The following is an 18,276-nucleotide window of genomic DNA, read 5'->3' as shown; positions in this document are numbered from 1 at the left end:
TAAGTATGGTTCAGTGGCTCTTATGATAACCTATCAATATTAAATTTTGTATGAAATAATTATACCAAGCTATATAAGCATATATATGACTCTTAGAATCAATTAACAATTTCACAAGCTATGCACATTCAACTATAATTTAGGAGTGAGCTTATAATCTCAGCAAAATTATTAAATAAAAGTGCAAACATATTATTAAAAGATAGTTAGTGAGTGAAAAAACTTATAGAAGCAGGGCAACCGAAAATAAACAAGTTATTTGTTTAATAAAGACGGTACTTACTTAAGCTTTGATAGAAAGTGACGCAAAGGCCGATGAGTTGGCACAGAAGGGAGGACGGCACACGGTGAATCGATGGTAGACGTCGCAATTCCTTTGCGAGAAATCAAAAGTAGACAGGGGTTGCATATGATCTACCAAGCAGCAAAGGCGGTGATAGAAGCTGCTAAGTTTTGAAGATCATGTGCAAATCTTACAACATAAGACTCACAAAGCTGATCATATCTCTAAAGAGGAAGAACTTAAAGCTCACGATGGGCATACTAATTGGACACTGACTTCTGGCGTAACATGCTAATAAGTAAGGACTCGTTAGTAGTAGCAGTAGTAAGAAAAGCGTGCTGCAGGAAGAAACGGCTGAGCTCTTTCTGTGTTCGTATCCTGCGCTTGTCAGAACAAGACTGCAGCTACTGGGGCCGGCATAGTTGCCAGATCTCGTGGAAGCAATTAAGCTAGGTTCTAAGAAAGCTGCTAGTATTTGCACTAGTAAGAGCACGGCGCTACTCATAAGTCCCCGTACCTAATTAGGGGTTTTCCCTTTCGGCGTCAAGCAAATTCAGGTAGCACCATGGACACATTCAGTCTATGTGAGGTTTTTAATGACCAACCTACTTTACTTTTGCAGTTTTGTTAATGAAATAGTAGTACTGTGATTCCTTCGTATGCATTCGAACGAACTATGTGTCTTTCATGTATCAGTCTACCATGAAACCGACGTTGTGTAGTCTATAGAAAAGCTTTACCAAAGAGACTAACGATATTTTTATATTATATAGGCCAGACATTTCGTAGAAAAAACTCAAAACTGTTTATGTCAAATGGAGGCCGCGGTGGTGTGGTGGTAGCGTGCTACGCCTACCACACCGATGATCCTGGGTTCAACTCCCGGGCAAAGCAACATCAAAAATTTAGAAAAAAGTTCTTTCAATAAGAAAAAAGGTTTACCTAAGCGGGGTCGCACCTCGCCAGTGATCTGGCAAGAAAATCGAGTGTGTTTTTGCCATGAAAAGCTTCTCAGTGAAGCTCGCCTCTCTTGTAAATGCCGTTCGGAGTCAACGTAAAAGGTTTAGGTTCCGTCACGACGCAAATAGGAAGGGAAGTTTGGCCTGAAATCTTTTCGGAGGTTATCGCGCCTTGCATTTATTTTCTATATGTAAAATTTAGTTCCACCTGAAAGCAGATTTCCATACTAAATTTTGATTGCCTTGCCTATAAGCAGATTCATTTTACACAAAGTTAAATCGGTTTATTGATATTAAATTACTTGAAGCGTGAGAAAACCTATGACTCCAACATGCGTTATAAACATTATAGAGCGTTTCGAAAAAATTGTTAGGGCTCATTTAAACTTCACACTATGAAAACGCCCCATTACATAAACAAAACTATTAATGTACGTATTTTTATTGAAAATATTATTCAATCATATTGTGACAAAATGTTGACCACTAAGGAAGTCTTAGCAACTCGTGCGGTAAATGAAAAGCGCACCAGATTAATAGTTAGACTGCTTTATAGTGTTGGTGTTAATATCTCGGCTCCTTCACGTATTAAAGATGCGCTTAAAATGTAAGCTTAAAATACAACTTTTTCATAGTCGTTGATACAACAAATAAAATTAATCTAAACATTAATGCAGCATAACTTTATTTCTAATTGTGGTGGCCATCGCTTCATTTTGTGGACATTTGCGTGAGTTGAAACCCCATTTGAGCAATTTCACCGAATCAACCCAGGTATATGAAATAAATTTTAGCGTAAAATAAAAAAATTATAAACAAAGCTTACTTTTTATGAGTAATATTCAGGTAGTATAAGAAAGTTTTTACTTAAATATAAGGACGGGTACTTAAAGTTCTGTAAATTGCAAAATGCTCATAAAGTGCTCAAACTTACTTTGTTTATGGCGACGTAGAAATGACAAAAGACGTTTTTGAAGACACTCGTTCACCTAAATTTCTTCGTTAATAGTTCCCATTGTAAAGAGCGCCGTGGATATATGCCCACATTCGCACATAGCTTGCCAAATTCGACCTTTCTGCCAAACTTTTCAATTTGGATGGTATTTTTTCGAATCAGGAATTCCTCGCCAGGCTTCAATCACTAGAACTACATACCTGGCAACGTTCTCAGGTCCATTTTCATGTACATTTGTCGGCTAAATCACACACAAATTTTAATTTGCCAATTTAGTCTCATAGAGTTTACGTGCAAGGGAAATGCGTTTTGGAACTTTTATAAACGGTTTTATTTAGCTTGACTTGACAGGCAGGCCGCACGGCCGCATGCACGGCCGTTGTGAACGAATTTTTTAATTGAAATTTACGGCGTTATTATGTATATCGCAAAGCGACGCAAGGAGTCACTTTCACCCAAGTGAAACCAAATTCGTATCATATAAGAGCATTCATTCACTTCAGTGACTCTCGGTGAATATCGGTGACTGCAGGTGATTGTCTTACGTTTTTTCTTAATATATAGCGACGCAAAGTGTCACGACCACTCATTTTTGCTGTCAAAACATTCACTTGCTTCTGGGTCGCGTTTGCTTCATACACTTCGCTTTTTATGGTCGTTTTTTTATCATTTTTGAGTAAAAACTGAAGAATCTTAACATTTCATGAGAAAAATTATTCAAATATTCCATAGACAGCCCATAAAGGTTATATGCAGAGCTTCGTTCAATGTGGATGCACATTTCGTAAAATTTTACAGGAATAAAAAAAACCTATAAAAATTATAGCCAGGGAACCAAACTGGTATTTCTTTTGTAATAAAAGTCCTTCAGAAAAATTTATTGGTGGTATGGCCTAGAAGGTTCAATGTGGTCATATTAAATCATTCCCGAGATGGTCGAGCTGTTTGTGTTGAATACCCAGAAACCTGCGCATTCCAAAAGACATCTGATTGATGAGGCTCCACCGCCCAGGGGCTTAAGGGGTAATCTCCGTAAACGTTATGAGGAAATACGGCACCTGAGAACACACCCATATGAAGCAAAAAAGCACAAACAGATCTTCAGTGATATCCACAAATACGCGTCGGACCTCTAAGCCAGGAATTGCCCGACAAATCCGGTACTCAAAGAAAAATTCCCAGAACTAGCAGAGGAGGAACTCACTTTCCCTAGGGAAATGCGCGTCACTCTAGCTAAACTTCGATCTGGGTACTGTAACAGGTTAATCTACCTATCCAGAATCAACCTCGACATACAACTTGAAAGAACATTGAAGGAATTTTAAAATAAAATTCGAACACAAAATATTGAAAAAAAATTTAGAAATTTGGTAATACTCTAGAACAGGGGTCGACTACTAATATGCGTCAAAAAATATCGTGAGAGGTGTCAAACGAAAATAAAAATATTAACTCGTTCAAAATTTATTAACGAAAAACCGAAAAATTACCCCGGGCCCTCCAAACCAGGGGGTGGCATCCATAATATTTTTGCGCAGAACACCTTTCTGCGTTGGCGGTCTTCGACCGCGCTTATAAAAATTACTCTGACCGATCCACCAATTGGATGGGATCAAAATTAAATGCGTGCAAAATCCCTTTTTACACAAAATTTTTTTCAGTGCACAACATTACAACAACCACATAAAATGCCAACTTCAACTGCAAATATCTACGGACAGAGATACAATTTTTATTTTCCGTCTTCGGATTATTGTTATCGAGGTCAATACGCGTCTTTTGACACCTCTCTCTATATTTTTGGACGCGTATTAATTTCAGCTTTTATATTATGAGAAAGAACAGGTCAACATTACTAACAGTGTAGCGTTAACAACTGCAACGAGGCTGTGTCTAGGGAAGCTTGAGCGCAGCCCATACGGCCATAGTGGTATGAACTTCAAGGCGCATGTTACCAAAATTGCAGCTGTAGTGCAAGGCTGCAACAGCCTTGATTGCCGGCAGTACTTGGGAAAAAGATAAAGGAACATACAAAATGCATCCGCAATTGAAAAGTAAAGACGCAACTGCTTTTAAAAACATTAACAATCAATCAATATTGCAATTTACACTGTTTTCTTTTTTTGCAATTGTCAGGTGTTTCGTTGCAATATTGCCAGCTCGTTGAAACGAAGTTATTCCGAAAAAATTGCACTGCAAAATTTTCCGAAATAACAAAAGTAATAGGGGGACTCATGATAGCATATAAACTTATAAGGTGTAAAATTATATCCATTTACACACGCGGTTATATGAACGCACCTAGTAATACTCTTGATAAACTTGATTGTTTTTCAGCTGTATTATTTCCAAAAAAAAATTTTTTATTGTTATACAAATTAAAAAATACCAAGATTAAGTGAAAAATCAAAACTAAAACGCTTTTACTTGCTGATGTTGGATATTTTTGATGAAAATGCCATCTGTAATGTCTGCAAGGTTGCATTCCTTTGAGTTTACCGCGTTTACACAATGAAATGTGCGCGTAAATTTATACAAATTGTGTAAATGATTTTTCATACAAAATTTGACAGCTCGTGATAAATTTATACGTTTACACACTTTATAAGGCATTTATACGGTTACATGAGTCCCCCTAATAAGTGACTATACTGGCTACGTATTGGGTTTGACAGTCTCAGTGAATACGTAGTGACTACATAAGAGGACAAACGCGAATACGTAAGAAGTTATAAAATACGAATTATGGGTGAATGTGAATGTGAGTGAATGCGACGCGAACATTCACGGTGACATACATAATACGGGCCTTAAGTAACTTCCCGATAAGCTACACGCTTGAAACTTGGAATATAGTTCAGAACCCGATGACAATGCAATAATAAGAAAAAAATCACCGCTAGGTGGCTCAAGGATCGATATATTCGCAGAAATCGTATTTGTAGTCCGATTTGGCTCATAATTGGAACACATAATACATACAGGAATAGAAAGCGATCTATGAAAAAAATCGCCGCCAGGTGGCGCAAGGGTCGAGATATTCACAAAAATCGTATTTGTGGTCCGATTTTGCTCATATTTGGAACACATAATACATGCAAGAATAAAAATCGACTTATGAATCGCCGCTAGGTGGCGCAAGGATCGAGATATTCACAAAAATCGTATTTGTGGTCCGCTTTGGCTCATGTTTGGAACACATAATACATACAAGAATAGAAAGCGACCTATGAAAAAACAAATCGCCGCTAGGTGGCGCAAGGATCGAGATATTCACAAAAATTGTTTTTTGTGGTCCGATTTGGTCCATATTTGGAACACATAATACATACATGAATAGAGCGCGACCTATGATGCCCGATTTGGCTCATGTTTGGAACAAATATTGCATACAGTCCGGTAGAAGTGACATCAAAATATTTTGGAGTTGGAGGAGGGACAAGCATACGTAGCGCAGAGTCGAGTAAAGTCTTTGGAAGGATTATGTATTGAGGACTTAGGTTGTAACAAATTGTCAGGAAAGGGTCCTTGTAAGAATGAGTCATTAAATGAACTAAATAAAATGAGAAATAATTAGGTAGGTCCTAGGTACTAGTCATCACACTCCTTATCAATCTAGGGCGTTGATCATACAATTAAATAAAAGCGTTGGACGCGTCATATTTCTATTGATAGTCATATATAAGACCAACTGAACCTGAATCAGGTTATGATACGCCTCACATTTTTAGAAATTTTACGCGCCCAACGCTTTTATTTAATTGTCTACCAACGCCCTAGATTGATAAGGAGTGTGATGAATAGTGCCTAGGACCTGCCTAATTATTTTCTAGCTTTTCTTATTATTATTACTGCATGTAAGTATTGTTTTCAATAAAGCCGTTTAACTTAAACATTTTTTTAAATTATTTTATTCTTTTTCTACTTGATTCGTGTGACTTGTATAAGTGACGGTTTTGGCTATTTTGGTAACATCTCTCGCTTACATTGAAGCCGATCCAATAATAAGGGATTAGACATTTTTCTTTAACTAGTCGTTGATCCCTTCGGGCGGCCACTTCTTGGCTTGTCCTTCACTTAGCCACCGATCTTCAGGCAGTGTCATAGGGTGATCCTGTGACTTTCGCTAGCTTTTTGTAAATATGGGATTAGTCGTTCAAGTGTTTAACATTTTTTTACGTAGCTCTTACTTTTTACTCAATTTTCTCGTTGTTAAAGGCTTAACTTCCGAAACTAATACATTTTGTAAAATGTTATCAAACACCAATTCAGAAATAATTAATTCAAAACCTACTATGTTATTACTAAAAACTTATATCTCGACACGTCTATCCTGTCATCGTGCTATATGACCCAGACTGCGAAGGCACCACCGGTCGACGAAGTGCGGCAAGTCATAGGGCCGGGTGCAAATGCACACCACATTGCGTGGGGAGGAGGAGATACGAGTGAGGGAGGCGAATCTCTATTTCTTACATCCTGCAAACCAATTTGCAGATAGCCAGGAGGGAAAGTGTCCCTACATATGTTGTTCCAACATCGAGCAATGTTATAGATATTACATTGATCTCCGATCCTGATATATCAAGGTATGATTTGATGGTTCTTGCTAGGCCATCCTTCTTCGACCAAGCATATATCAGCTTCAGCATCCCCCTAAAGAAGACAGAAAAGGGAGAAACCCTAGGTCAACAAACTGGGCGAAATTCAAGAAACATGTAGAAACAAAACTGGAACAACCCAAAGAATACTGTTTCAAGATGATAAAAATGATTTATTGACTATCTCCGGATAATTCTGGCATTGCTTTCGGGAACATTTCGGTACTATTTCGATATAATTCAGATAATTATATCCAGAAGATTCTACTTAAGCAACAGCTATTTGTGAGCCAAGTTTCATCAAACTATAACTTAGTCGATCTGTTGACAAAGGCAACATCTGTTCATCCCGACATTAAAACATCGAGATATCCAAACATCCTAACTTTGGTATTTTTAATATATTGTAACGAATTTTGCGAAATTCCAGATTATTTTGCAGCTTCTGTTAACGTTCAAATCTCTGAACTGTCGAATAAATAACTCAAATATTCAGTAAAATAAAACGTTCTTTATTTAGACTACTTTGGGAGTAGTACTTCATAATTACAATTATCGCGTATCTCACTAAAGCGTACTAAAATCAAACTGATTGCTGATTCATCAGTTTTCGCCGCTTTTATAATCTCGGCTACCTCGTTTGCTCATTTCTTCTAAGGTCTAGACATTTCACGAACATGGTTATTCAGCTATATTTATCTATATCTGTAGTTATGTAAAGACATATGCTTTATTGCCACGTATGTGTGTGAAATATTATCTAAACTGTTAGTTGATGGTTATGTATATGAAATATTCTTCGTTACCTTCTTTGTATGTGTCTATACGGTTTATTGTTGTATAGCATTTATTTACTAACCGCACAGTAACGCATCGAAATTGCTAAAATTCGCCACAATATGTATGTACATATGTAACCATGTATCATGAATCAATCGATTTGGTCTAAATAATTTTGGAAAGGCAGGAAGTTTTTGGAATGTTTCGAGGTCGTCTTGTGGCTACTTCTAGATCACTAGGGGTCTATTTGGGATCATTTTTGGACCATTTCGGGTTAATCTCTAGACCGTTACGGGAAAATATTCGAGATGAATTTGAGGCAGTTTGGACTAGTTCCAATGGTTTGGGGACTATTTAAAAGCTTTTTGGGGGACCCTTTCGGGGCTATTTAAAGAATTTTCGCGACGGTGATCTAGATCTTCTCGAACCAAAATTTTTATTTTTTATCTACATATAGATTTGTTATTGTTTTACGTTGATCACTAAACAACATCTTACTTTGTATGTTCTACATAGGCCATTCTCACTCTATGTCAACTTATTAGTGCTACGGTAAAATTGACTTATTTATCCTTTAATCAACGTCGCTTCTATGAACAACTGGAGCAAGTTTTAAGTCATCGTCTACTGGAAAATATTGACATCTTTCGAAAAGGTACATTTTCACTATGTCTTTCACACTTTTTTCTTCCCGTTAGCTAACAGAGCTGGGTAAATTAAATTCCATTACATTACCCATTACATTCCACAGCAAAGGAATTGATTACATTTAATTCCTCAAAAAAAATACCAAAAGTAATTTCGTTTTTTGAGCCTCAAATACAAAAAATTTTTTGTTTGTAATTGAATAAAAAAATACTTTGCTCAAATGTAATTTCTGCCCCAGTACTTTCGAAAGGAATTGCAAATGTAATTGAATTCTTTCCAATTACATTACAAGGAATGGAAAACGTACTTTCGAATTTCCCATTCCATTCCTCAAAGGAATTGCGAAAGTAATTGAAAAACTACAAGTTAGTTTGTGTATAGGAACTTACTCCGGTTGATGTGATGAAGTCGAAGGATACACTGCGACTTCTGCAGAATCAGAATCCGAATATACCGACACAGGATTGGACATTCGGATCTATACATTGATTTCCATTGTGCTGCAATATCACCAGGCTTAGCGCTATGGTTAGTGCTCACCTGATATATGTTTAAAAATAAATTAAAAGATTCTGTAAAGTCCTTATCTAACCATAAAAAACACATTGATAACATAGCCCGACAGCATCTTAGACCCAAAAACTGGACTATGTATATATTTTCGAAGGATTTTGATGCTATGAATCGAAATCTGGCCTCAAAATTTCTCTATCAGCTCTGGTTTTCGAGATTGTCTAACCCCTAGAAACCACCCCTACCACACCACAAAATTTCAAAATTTCTCAGCGAAAAAATATTTGAGCAAACTCAACGCTATTTGAAAAATGGAAGGCTTGTATTTAAAGATGCCATCCTTTAATTTTGGGGAAAGAAAACATCTGCAAGACTACATAACCTCAAATATGGGCAAAAATGGTGATTTTGCACTTTTAGGTTAGGATATCTCGAAAACCAGAGCTGATAGAGCAATTATGAGGCCAGATTTGGATTCAACGCATCATAAACCTTCGAAAATATATAGTCCGGTATCTGGGTCTGAATGTTGGTTAAATTTTGTCGGCCTGTGTAATTTATCCATCGCCTTTGGGCGTTTTTTGCCGGGAATTTTTAATGCTCGGAATTTTTAATTCCCCGGATGAGGGGAACATAGACACAAACACGACTTGTAACGCGTTACCATCACCCCACAGAGGTTGAAGGAGCCATGAAAAAAGCCAAACCTTCTAAATCAATAGGTCCAAATGGAGTAGTCATACCAATGCGAAAACATCTTGGCGCTGAGGGAGAAAGCTACCTGACGCACGTTTTCAAGCCTGGGACACCGGATAACGAAGGTAATTTATAACGACCGGCATCACTCCGTTCGCGAGTAGTTGGAAACCTTCCTGCTCCGTCAGTTTAGTGCGAATGTTCGCCTGGCCACTCATCAGCATGGCTTCCGCAAAATTCATAGCACTACCAGCACTGTCAAAATCTTTTGACATAGTCAACCACGGTACAATACTCCAAGATATAGAAGATTCACACTTTCGCCTTGGAATAAAATATAAATTGCAAATTATCTGAACCTAGCCGGCCAAATCCACGGTCACTGTTCTGCGACGTGGAATATTTGACGTTCACGTCGATGGTGTTGCGCTACCGATTGTCAGCCATTAAAATATCTTAGGAGTAACATTCGAATACACTCTCACCTTCAAGACGTATGCCATCGAAGTTGTATCTAAAGTACAAATCCGCAATAAAATCCTCAAGTCGCTTGCCAGTAGCTCTTGGGGGAAAGATAGAGAAACGTTGCTAGCCACGTACAAAGTAATTGGCCGGCCACTCAATAGCAAATTACCATAACCTTCCTCATATATGGCGAGAAGAAATGAATTGCAAGTCGTTGAGGCAGTGCTAGTGTTTTAAAAACATTTTCTTATGGTCCAAAAAGTGACTATGGCCTCATAAAATCACCGCTTGAATCGCAAAAATATTTTTTACACTAAGAATTTTTCAATTACTTTTGCAATTCCTTTGAGGAATGGGAAATTCGAAAGTACTTTTTCCATTCCTTGTAATGTAATTGGAAAATTTTGAGTTACATTTGCAATTCCTTTCGAAAGTACTGGGGCAGAAATTACATTTGAGCAAAGTATTTTTTTTTTTTTTTTTCAATTACAAACAAAAAATTGTTTGTACTTGAGCCCTAAAAAAACGAAATTTACTTTGGTATTTTTTTTTTTTAGAAAGGAATTGATTACTTTCCTCAAGTACATGTAATGGGGAATCGACCGGTATTGATTACCTAAAGTAATCATTACTACCCAGTAGACGGGGTGGGTCCCCATACAAAAAAAAAGTTGCTAATGTCCGCCCCTAAATTTAAAGGTTATGTTGAGAGGGTTTCGGAAAATTTCTTTTTAATTTTTTTTGATCCTTCGAAATACAGCCGAAAAGGTTTTTTCGTTGTAACTTGGTTATTTGACGTCCGATTTTTAAAATGGATATGTCATTATTTTGGCCTTGAGAAGCTTCACATTTCCGTTTAATGTCCTTTTAAGCTATGAAGTCGTTTTCACATGATTAGGTCAGCTAACAAAATTGTAATCCCCCCTAATGTATCCGTTTTTCCTTACAAAACGAAGGTACTTAAAAAATCAAGAAAATGTTGCTTTGAAAACATATTACTAAAATAATAAACAAAGAAGTTATAGCATTTTCAATATTTATTGCAACTATTATTTTACCTGATTCTTATTATACTTAGACCTGAAGTCATTATATTTTTGGAGGAAAAATTGCAGGGTTTCCATTGAAAAGTTAATAAAGATATGCCAAATATCATGAATAGGGGAAGTCAAAGTAAATAAGTGAGTCAAAGCTGTTGTTTCGTATTTATAATAATAACACTATGCGACAAAATCAACTTTTTTTCTGGGTATTGGACAAACCCCACTTTTTTGTAGAGATTGAGGCTTAAGTAAACAAAATACTATCTCCGTTTTTCGAACTTAGCCTCCAAAAAATAGAAATCGGCTTACGAAGTTCGAAATTCTACATGTTATTTGGCATATCTTTATTAACTTTTCAATGCAAACCATAATAATAATTTTGTTAGCTGACCTAATCATGTGAAAACGACTTCATAGCTTAAAAGGACATTAAACGGAAATGTGAAGCTTCTCAAGGCCAAAATAATGACATATCAATTTTAAAAATCGGACGTCAAATAACCAAGTTACAACGAAAAAACCTTTTCGGCTGTATTTCGAAGGATAAAAAAAATGGAAAAAAATTTTCCGAAACCCTCTCAACACTATCTTTAAATTTAGGGGCGGACATTAGCAACTTCTTTTTTTCGACTCAGTGTACTACCCAGCTCTGTTAGCTAAGAATAAGAATGCATAGCAAGGTCTTCATATTTTCATTATAGATTATCCAATTAATGCAAAATTAAAAGAGGAGATAAAAAGTGTTATGAATGACGTATGGAGGTGGACGCGCAAGCAGATACTTATTTATTCTTATGTTTACGTAGGAATACTTTCCATTTATTGCGTACCGCCTATTCTACTCAACTTTTATCATCAGGTTAAAGGGACACCTAATTTTTCTTATATCACAAGTAAGTACAAATATACCTCCTGGGTGATAAGGATAATAATTACAAAACGATTACTATTATAATAATCCTAATTTTATTCTTTGGTGTGTAACCTAAGTGTAAATGCACGCGTAACGTTTAAAAGTGGTATGTTGTATGGTGCAAGACAGAATGTAAGTGAAGGGTAGGTGTAGGTGTTATATGGTGGAGTGTTTAGGTGCAGGGCATTGGTGTTAGGAAAGGGAAGGAATGGAAGTCAAGGTAAAAGGAAAAGGTTATAAAGAAAAGGAAGTATGAGTAACCGAAAATGGATGGCATTTTATCGCTTTTTTATCAAAATTCTAGCCTGAAGTGTTTCATATACAGTTTCTTCTATGATAACACCAATAATCAGGGATCAAAGAATTTTAGTGAACACCACGAGTTCGGCAAAATAAACGTCAGTCTCCTTCGTCCGGGATAATCCCACTCAAGGCCCATCAGTCGTAGAGCAAACTGCAGATTGCCAGCGGAGCTAGGAGTTTCCGCGACCCAAGCCCATGTAATTATTTTTTTAAATTAGTTGGAGGCAATCGATAGCAAGGTCTGGAAATCCTTAATTACACTCGAACGTTAATTGTTTAGCTCAGTGCTTTAAATGCCTCTCGGATGTCCGATTAATATTTATTCCATATTCCCGTACTGGGATTGCATAGCATCACTTCAATAGGCCGGCCTCTGCATAAAAGGCACTAAAGTTTTAGCATAATTTTTTACAGATGTGCTAAATTTGTTTTTGTCGAAAACAAACCAGGACAGCATGTCAACGTTAAATTTATCAATAAACAAAAAAATGCATTACCGATTCGTTTTTCAATAAGATTAAGGTTAGCTGGCCAAGGAAAAAAACGTTAAATTTATTGAAAAACGAAATTTCGTTGATTATCAAAAAAATTATCGATACATTTTCGAAATAGTTATATGGGAGTAGGGAAGCCCGCTACCAAAATGAGTTTTTGTTTTTTTTTTTTTGTTAACTAACATTAATAATAACGCTATAACAAAACGAAATTTTTTTTATAATTTTTTTTTTTTTTTTGATAAACAACAAAACGAAATATATTTTTATTTTGATAAGCAACGAAACAAATATTTTCGCCGTTCGGCTAGCAGTTTCTTATTTGCGGGTTATCGATGTTTAATCGACGATTTATAATTTTTTATCGATAAATTATCGAAATGCTATAAATTTCTTATCGAAGGTAATCGATATGTTAACTAAAAGTTAAAGATTTATAATAGGCGTTTTATAGATTTAGATCCTACGCGTTTCGATTTCTTCAACATCTTCATCAGGGAGTCTGATTAATTATAATAAAACTTAAAACGGTTACAAACATTAGAAGTTTGTTAATAATAAACATCAAGCAACCACGCTTTGCTTTTGTTTGAACAGTTAATCCTTATAGCCCCGTAAGCATATAAGTATGTATGAATATCGTATTTTAATAAAAAATACTCATACATTTTTGAGCGCTGCAGTACTCGACACTTCCTTTTCCGATGACAAGACTATAACTTTTCCACTATACTACATTCACATGTTTCTGGACTTCGGCGCAGCCTATATAGGAACAACTTGTGAGTACATATACATACATATATTTTCACATTTGAGTATAGCGAACATGCGCTTAAAGGCTCTCAAGCTCCATTTTAACAAATGAAGTAATTGAGTCAAATATAACTTACTTTTTAATAAATATTTTCCATGCTGTAGGTACCACCTATTTTGATTTACTATTCGTTGTTCTTTGTCAGCACGCTATTGGGCTTATGAGGGTGCTTTGCTTGATGGCTCTGCGGTCCACAACAGATTTAGTGCCACGAGCAGCACGCGTTGATTACATGCGCTCTTGCATACGCCACCATCAACGTACTGTCATGTAATTGGCTTTTTAAATAAAAATAAAACTATTAGTTTTATTTGATAAGTTTTCTGTTTTTTTATATGTCTTTATTGCAGCTTTATTTCGGATACTCAGCAATTGTTCAAGCACGTAGTTTTAACGCATTTCTTAACGACCATCTTTGAGCTCGCTTTAATTCTCTTCAACATAAGTTTAGCAACTGTAAGTAGAGGTGAAATGTACCAACATATAGCGTTATCAAGAAGTTTGAGGATGCTTTATATTCACAATTTGGTCGGGGAAGTGGACCAGGGAATTTGCTTGAAATTCAGTAAAGCGGTACCAGCTTGACAAAGATAACATTTTTCTTTCCGAGGAGTGGACCCGGAGCCTACGTATTCTAAATAAAAAAATGTATGGTGCGATTTGCTTAGAATTTAGTATGGGAGTTCCTTTTCGACAAAACTTTCTTTCCGGCGTGTGGGTTAGGGGCCTACCTACCGAAAAATTTTATTTTTGGTGCAGTTTGTTTGAGTGTATTGTTTAGGCAGCCTTTCGAAAAAGGAAAATAGAAAATCGGAGTGTGAATTTAAGTGGGGAAAAAGAAAAGAGAAGGTTGAGGAGAGGAAACAAAGTGTGAGTAGAAATGGGAGATAAAAAAGAAGAAAGTGTGAGCGGAAAATGGAAATGAGAGGAAGCATGCGCAGGGATGGAGATAGAGAAGAATAGAGAACGGTGAGGGAAAAGGAAAAAAAATTACATTAGAAGAAAGAAAATCGAGAATGTAAATGGGAGAGAATACGAGGGAGAGAGAGGAATCAAATACGGTGATAAGGAGGGAAAGGTAAGAAGTAAACTTTTATTTTTAAACGGTTTTATTCAGCTTGACTTGGCAGACCGTTGTGAACGAATTTTGTAATTGAAATTTAAGTAACTTCCCGATAAGCTACAAGCTTGAAACTTGGAATATAGTTCAGAACACGATGACAGTTCAATAATAAGAAAAAAATTCCGCTAGGTGGCGCAAGGATCGAGATATTCACAAAAATCGTATTTGTGGTCCGATTTGGCTCATATTTGGAACACATAATACATACAAGAATAGAAAGCTACCTATGAAAAAACTCGCCGCTAGGTGGCGCAAGGATCGAGATATTCACAAAAATCGTATTTGTGGTCCGATTCGGTCCATATTTGGAACACATAATACATAAATGAATAGAGAGCGACCCATGATGTCCGATTTGGCTCATATTTGGAACAAATATTACATACAGTCCGGTAGAAGTGACATCAAAATATTTTGTAGTTGGAGGAGGGACAAGCATACGTGGCGCAGAGTCGAGTAAAGTCTTTGGAAGGATAATGTATTGAGGACTTAGATTGTAACAAATTGTCAGGAAAGAGTCCTTGTAATAATGAGTCACTAAGTGAACTAAATAGAATGAGAAATAATAGCCAATTAAATAAAGACTAAAAACTTGAAAACAAAATAATTTAAAAAATTTTTTAAATTAAACGGTTTTATTGAAAACAATATTTACATTGAGTAATAATAATATTAAAAGCTAGAAAATAATTAGGTAGGTCGTAGGTACTAGTCATCACACTCGCCATGAATCTAGGGCGTTGATCAGACAATTAAATAAAAGCGTTGGGCGCGTGAAATTTCCAAAAATGTGAGGCGTAGCATAACCTGATTGAGGTTCAGTTGGTCTTATATATGACTATCAATAGAAATTTCACGCGCGCAACGCTTTTATTGAATTATCTGATCAATGCCCTAGATTGATTAGGAGTGTGATAACTAGTACCTAGGACCTAATTAATTATTTTCTAGCTTTTAGTATTATTATTACTTAATGTAAGTGTTGTTTTAAACAAAACCGTTTAACTTAAAATTTTCATTTTTATAATATTTTTATTTTGCAGAAGTTACAATATGAGAAATGCCTCTGTTTACTGGTAGAGTAACAACATCACAAGGGAGGAGTATTATCAGGCAGGAGAACGGGCCAATTTGCTACCTATATCTTATTTATAAAAATAAGCCATTTTAAAAATTTCGTTAGTTTCATAAAGGTTTACAAATACAAAGATATTGAAATCGGTTGGCCAGGTGAAGGAGGTATTCGATATTTGGTATAGAAATTTCACATATGAGGAAAATGTGAAGTTTAGCGGAAGTAGGAGCGGGTGTGGGCTTGGCATGGGATTGGGAGTGGAGGTGAGATTGTGGAGTGAACTTAGGAATGGGGAGCAGACAAATGGTATAAGGGATGGACAAGAATTATAATAAAAATTTAAGATAGAATAGAAAGAATGAGAAGAAGCTAGGCTCAATTTTTAAATGTAAGCAAACCAGTTTTCGGGAAAAATTTTAATTTTCTGCGCAACAATTTCATAAAGTTTAGATAAAGCTGTACACATAGCATTATGCTAAGTCATAAAATAGCTGCTGGGTTGGCATACATGATTTTTATTTATTTTTTAAAGCTTCTACACTCAAAAGCATTGCAAGTAAGGTATCCTCATTCACAGTTTTGAAAACAGAAGGTTATTTCAAAAGTTATTCATTTTTTTTCGTCACCTGTAAAATTCGCAAAAGTTGACTTAGCACATTTTCACATTAAGCTAACGATATACATGTAAGAAAAAACACAGCTATTGTTTTGCTATACAATTTTATAAAATATTTTTATTATTTTTACAAAATATAAGAAAATTGAGAAATTAACAATTATACGCATGATAGTGTATGTTATGACCGTTTCTGCGATGTCCGCCATCTATTGCTACAATGCTCAGCAGTTCAGCAATGCGGTGAGTATATGAATATTAAAAACAACACCCACATTATTTATATAATGTTTCTTACAGAGTGAAGAGATTTCGCTTGCCTTCTACAATTGCATGTGGTACGAGGAGTCAAGGGAATTTAAACGCTTAGTACAAATGATGATCTTACGTACAAATGAGGTGTTACATTTTGATATTTCTTGGTTCGCACAAATGAATATGGCAACTTTTATTGCGGTACACATATACATATACACACGATACTGTTACAAACTTTTGTTAATTTCAAGAGTATTTTAATTTTTTTATTTCAGATGTATAAAATGAGTTATTCATACTTTTTACTTTTACTCGATGTATCAAATTAGAATGCAACTGGAGAGTCTGAAGGACACACATTACATTGATCTAAATTCGCATGGGTGTATGAAAAGTTATATATTCTCACTTTTAGCTTAGTAGTAGAACTCATTTGGTTTAAAAATATATAATGCACTATACTCGAATGAAATAAGAAACAAATTGCAAACAGAAAAAACGCGTAAGTACTATGTAATAATGAAATTGAATGTGTAAAAAAAAGTGGTCTAAAAAATATAATTAAAACAAGTAAGGGTGTCTAAGTTCGGGTTAAACCGAAGCGTGACTTTGCGTTAAGTAGCTTAGAAGTTCATCGCGGACAAAGAACGTGACACGAAATTTATATTTCCTAAGATTTAATCTTGAACTCCACAAACCTTTTTTTTTTCTTCACTACAATTCGACTTTGCTAGGATCTCTTAAAGCACTGCAGCTTAAAAGTATAAGAAAAAATATTAAAAAGCATTGCTTTCAACTCTCTGAGTCTCTGCTATGCAATACCTTCTATTCAGTCTGCCACTGCCATTCGCGTCTATTCATATTTCAAATGAAATATTAAATGACATTTTTGTTGCACAAAAATCTTTCTTTATTTCTTATTTTGTACACAAATGCACACATTCGCATCTTAGGGCATAGCTTTTGCCCCTATGGTCGTTAGTTTTCTTCACACAACGCTTTGCGCCATAAAGTATGCAACAGCTATCTTCTATACATATTCATATGCGCATCCTTGCTACGTTGTTGTAGTTTTTGTTGTACACTGCATTGCTGCAACGCTACTACGAGTAGGTACTAGCCTTTTAAACTTTGTAATTTTATTCCAAAGCAATTTCAGCATTATTATGTAGAACAAATCATAATTTTCATGCTTTTCCGGCAAAATGCTACCTACTTCCACTGCTGACTGCTATGGCAGCTCATCTCGCACAAAACGCTCTCTACTTATTTAGCTGCAAGTTGCAACTTAATCCAATGGCTAAAAAGTTTATATTTGTATATTTATTTTTGCTACCCTTTGTGCTTTGTGAATTTCATTTTTCTCACTGTGCATTTAAATACCGAAGAAACAGCACACAGATAAGATAGTATGTAGCTTTGCTATGTATCTTTTAATCAACTTTAAATTTATCTGAATTAAGAAAAAATAAAAATGGACTTCCAGCTTAGTTGTTCCCTTCCTAACACATCTTTTAGAATAGCCAAATACTTGATCCTACTACTAGCTATTAAAATTTCTATTCGTCAGATCCTCCTCAGCGCATAACGTGCAGATTGGGTTCTCATATATCTTAGTAAGTACTTACGAGCCAGACCCGCGGTGCATCTTGCGCAACCAATATAAATGTCTCTTATCAAATATCAACGGAAATCAGCTGTTTAATAAACTTACCGCTTGCCATCTAGCGTACA

The 18,276-nt window shown here is 35.7% G+C and overlaps 2 protein-coding genes across 2 annotated transcripts in view; one reads left to right on the top strand and one right to left on the bottom strand.

Moving 5' to 3' along the window:
- Window positions 1-18,276, bottom strand: part of l(3)76BDm (trafficking protein particle complex subunit 8 homolog l(3)76BDm) — a 195,198-nt gene that overhangs the window by 25,951 nt on the left and 150,971 nt on the right. The gene's annotated exons all lie outside the window — the stretch shown is intronic.
- Window positions 1,719-16,871, top strand: LOC137254130 (odorant receptor 63a-like). The gene is made up of 9 exons (XM_067791872.1): window positions 1,719-1,849; window positions 1,920-2,016; window positions 8,095-8,233; window positions 11,645-11,836; window positions 13,575-13,740; window positions 13,821-13,926; window positions 16,426-16,527; window positions 16,585-16,740; window positions 16,818-16,871. The coding sequence occupies exons 1-9, from the start codon at window positions 1,719-1,721 to the stop codon at window positions 16,869-16,871; spliced, it is 1,143 nt and encodes a 380-aa protein (XP_067647973.1).

This window comes from Eurosta solidaginis, chromosome 5 (assembly GCF_040869045.1).
Source record: "Eurosta solidaginis isolate ZX-2024a chromosome 5, ASM4086904v1, whole genome shotgun sequence".
NCBI classification, from domain to species: Eukaryota; Metazoa; Arthropoda; class Insecta; order Diptera; family Tephritidae; genus Eurosta; species Eurosta solidaginis.
This window is presented reverse-complemented; position numbering and strand designations above follow the sequence as displayed.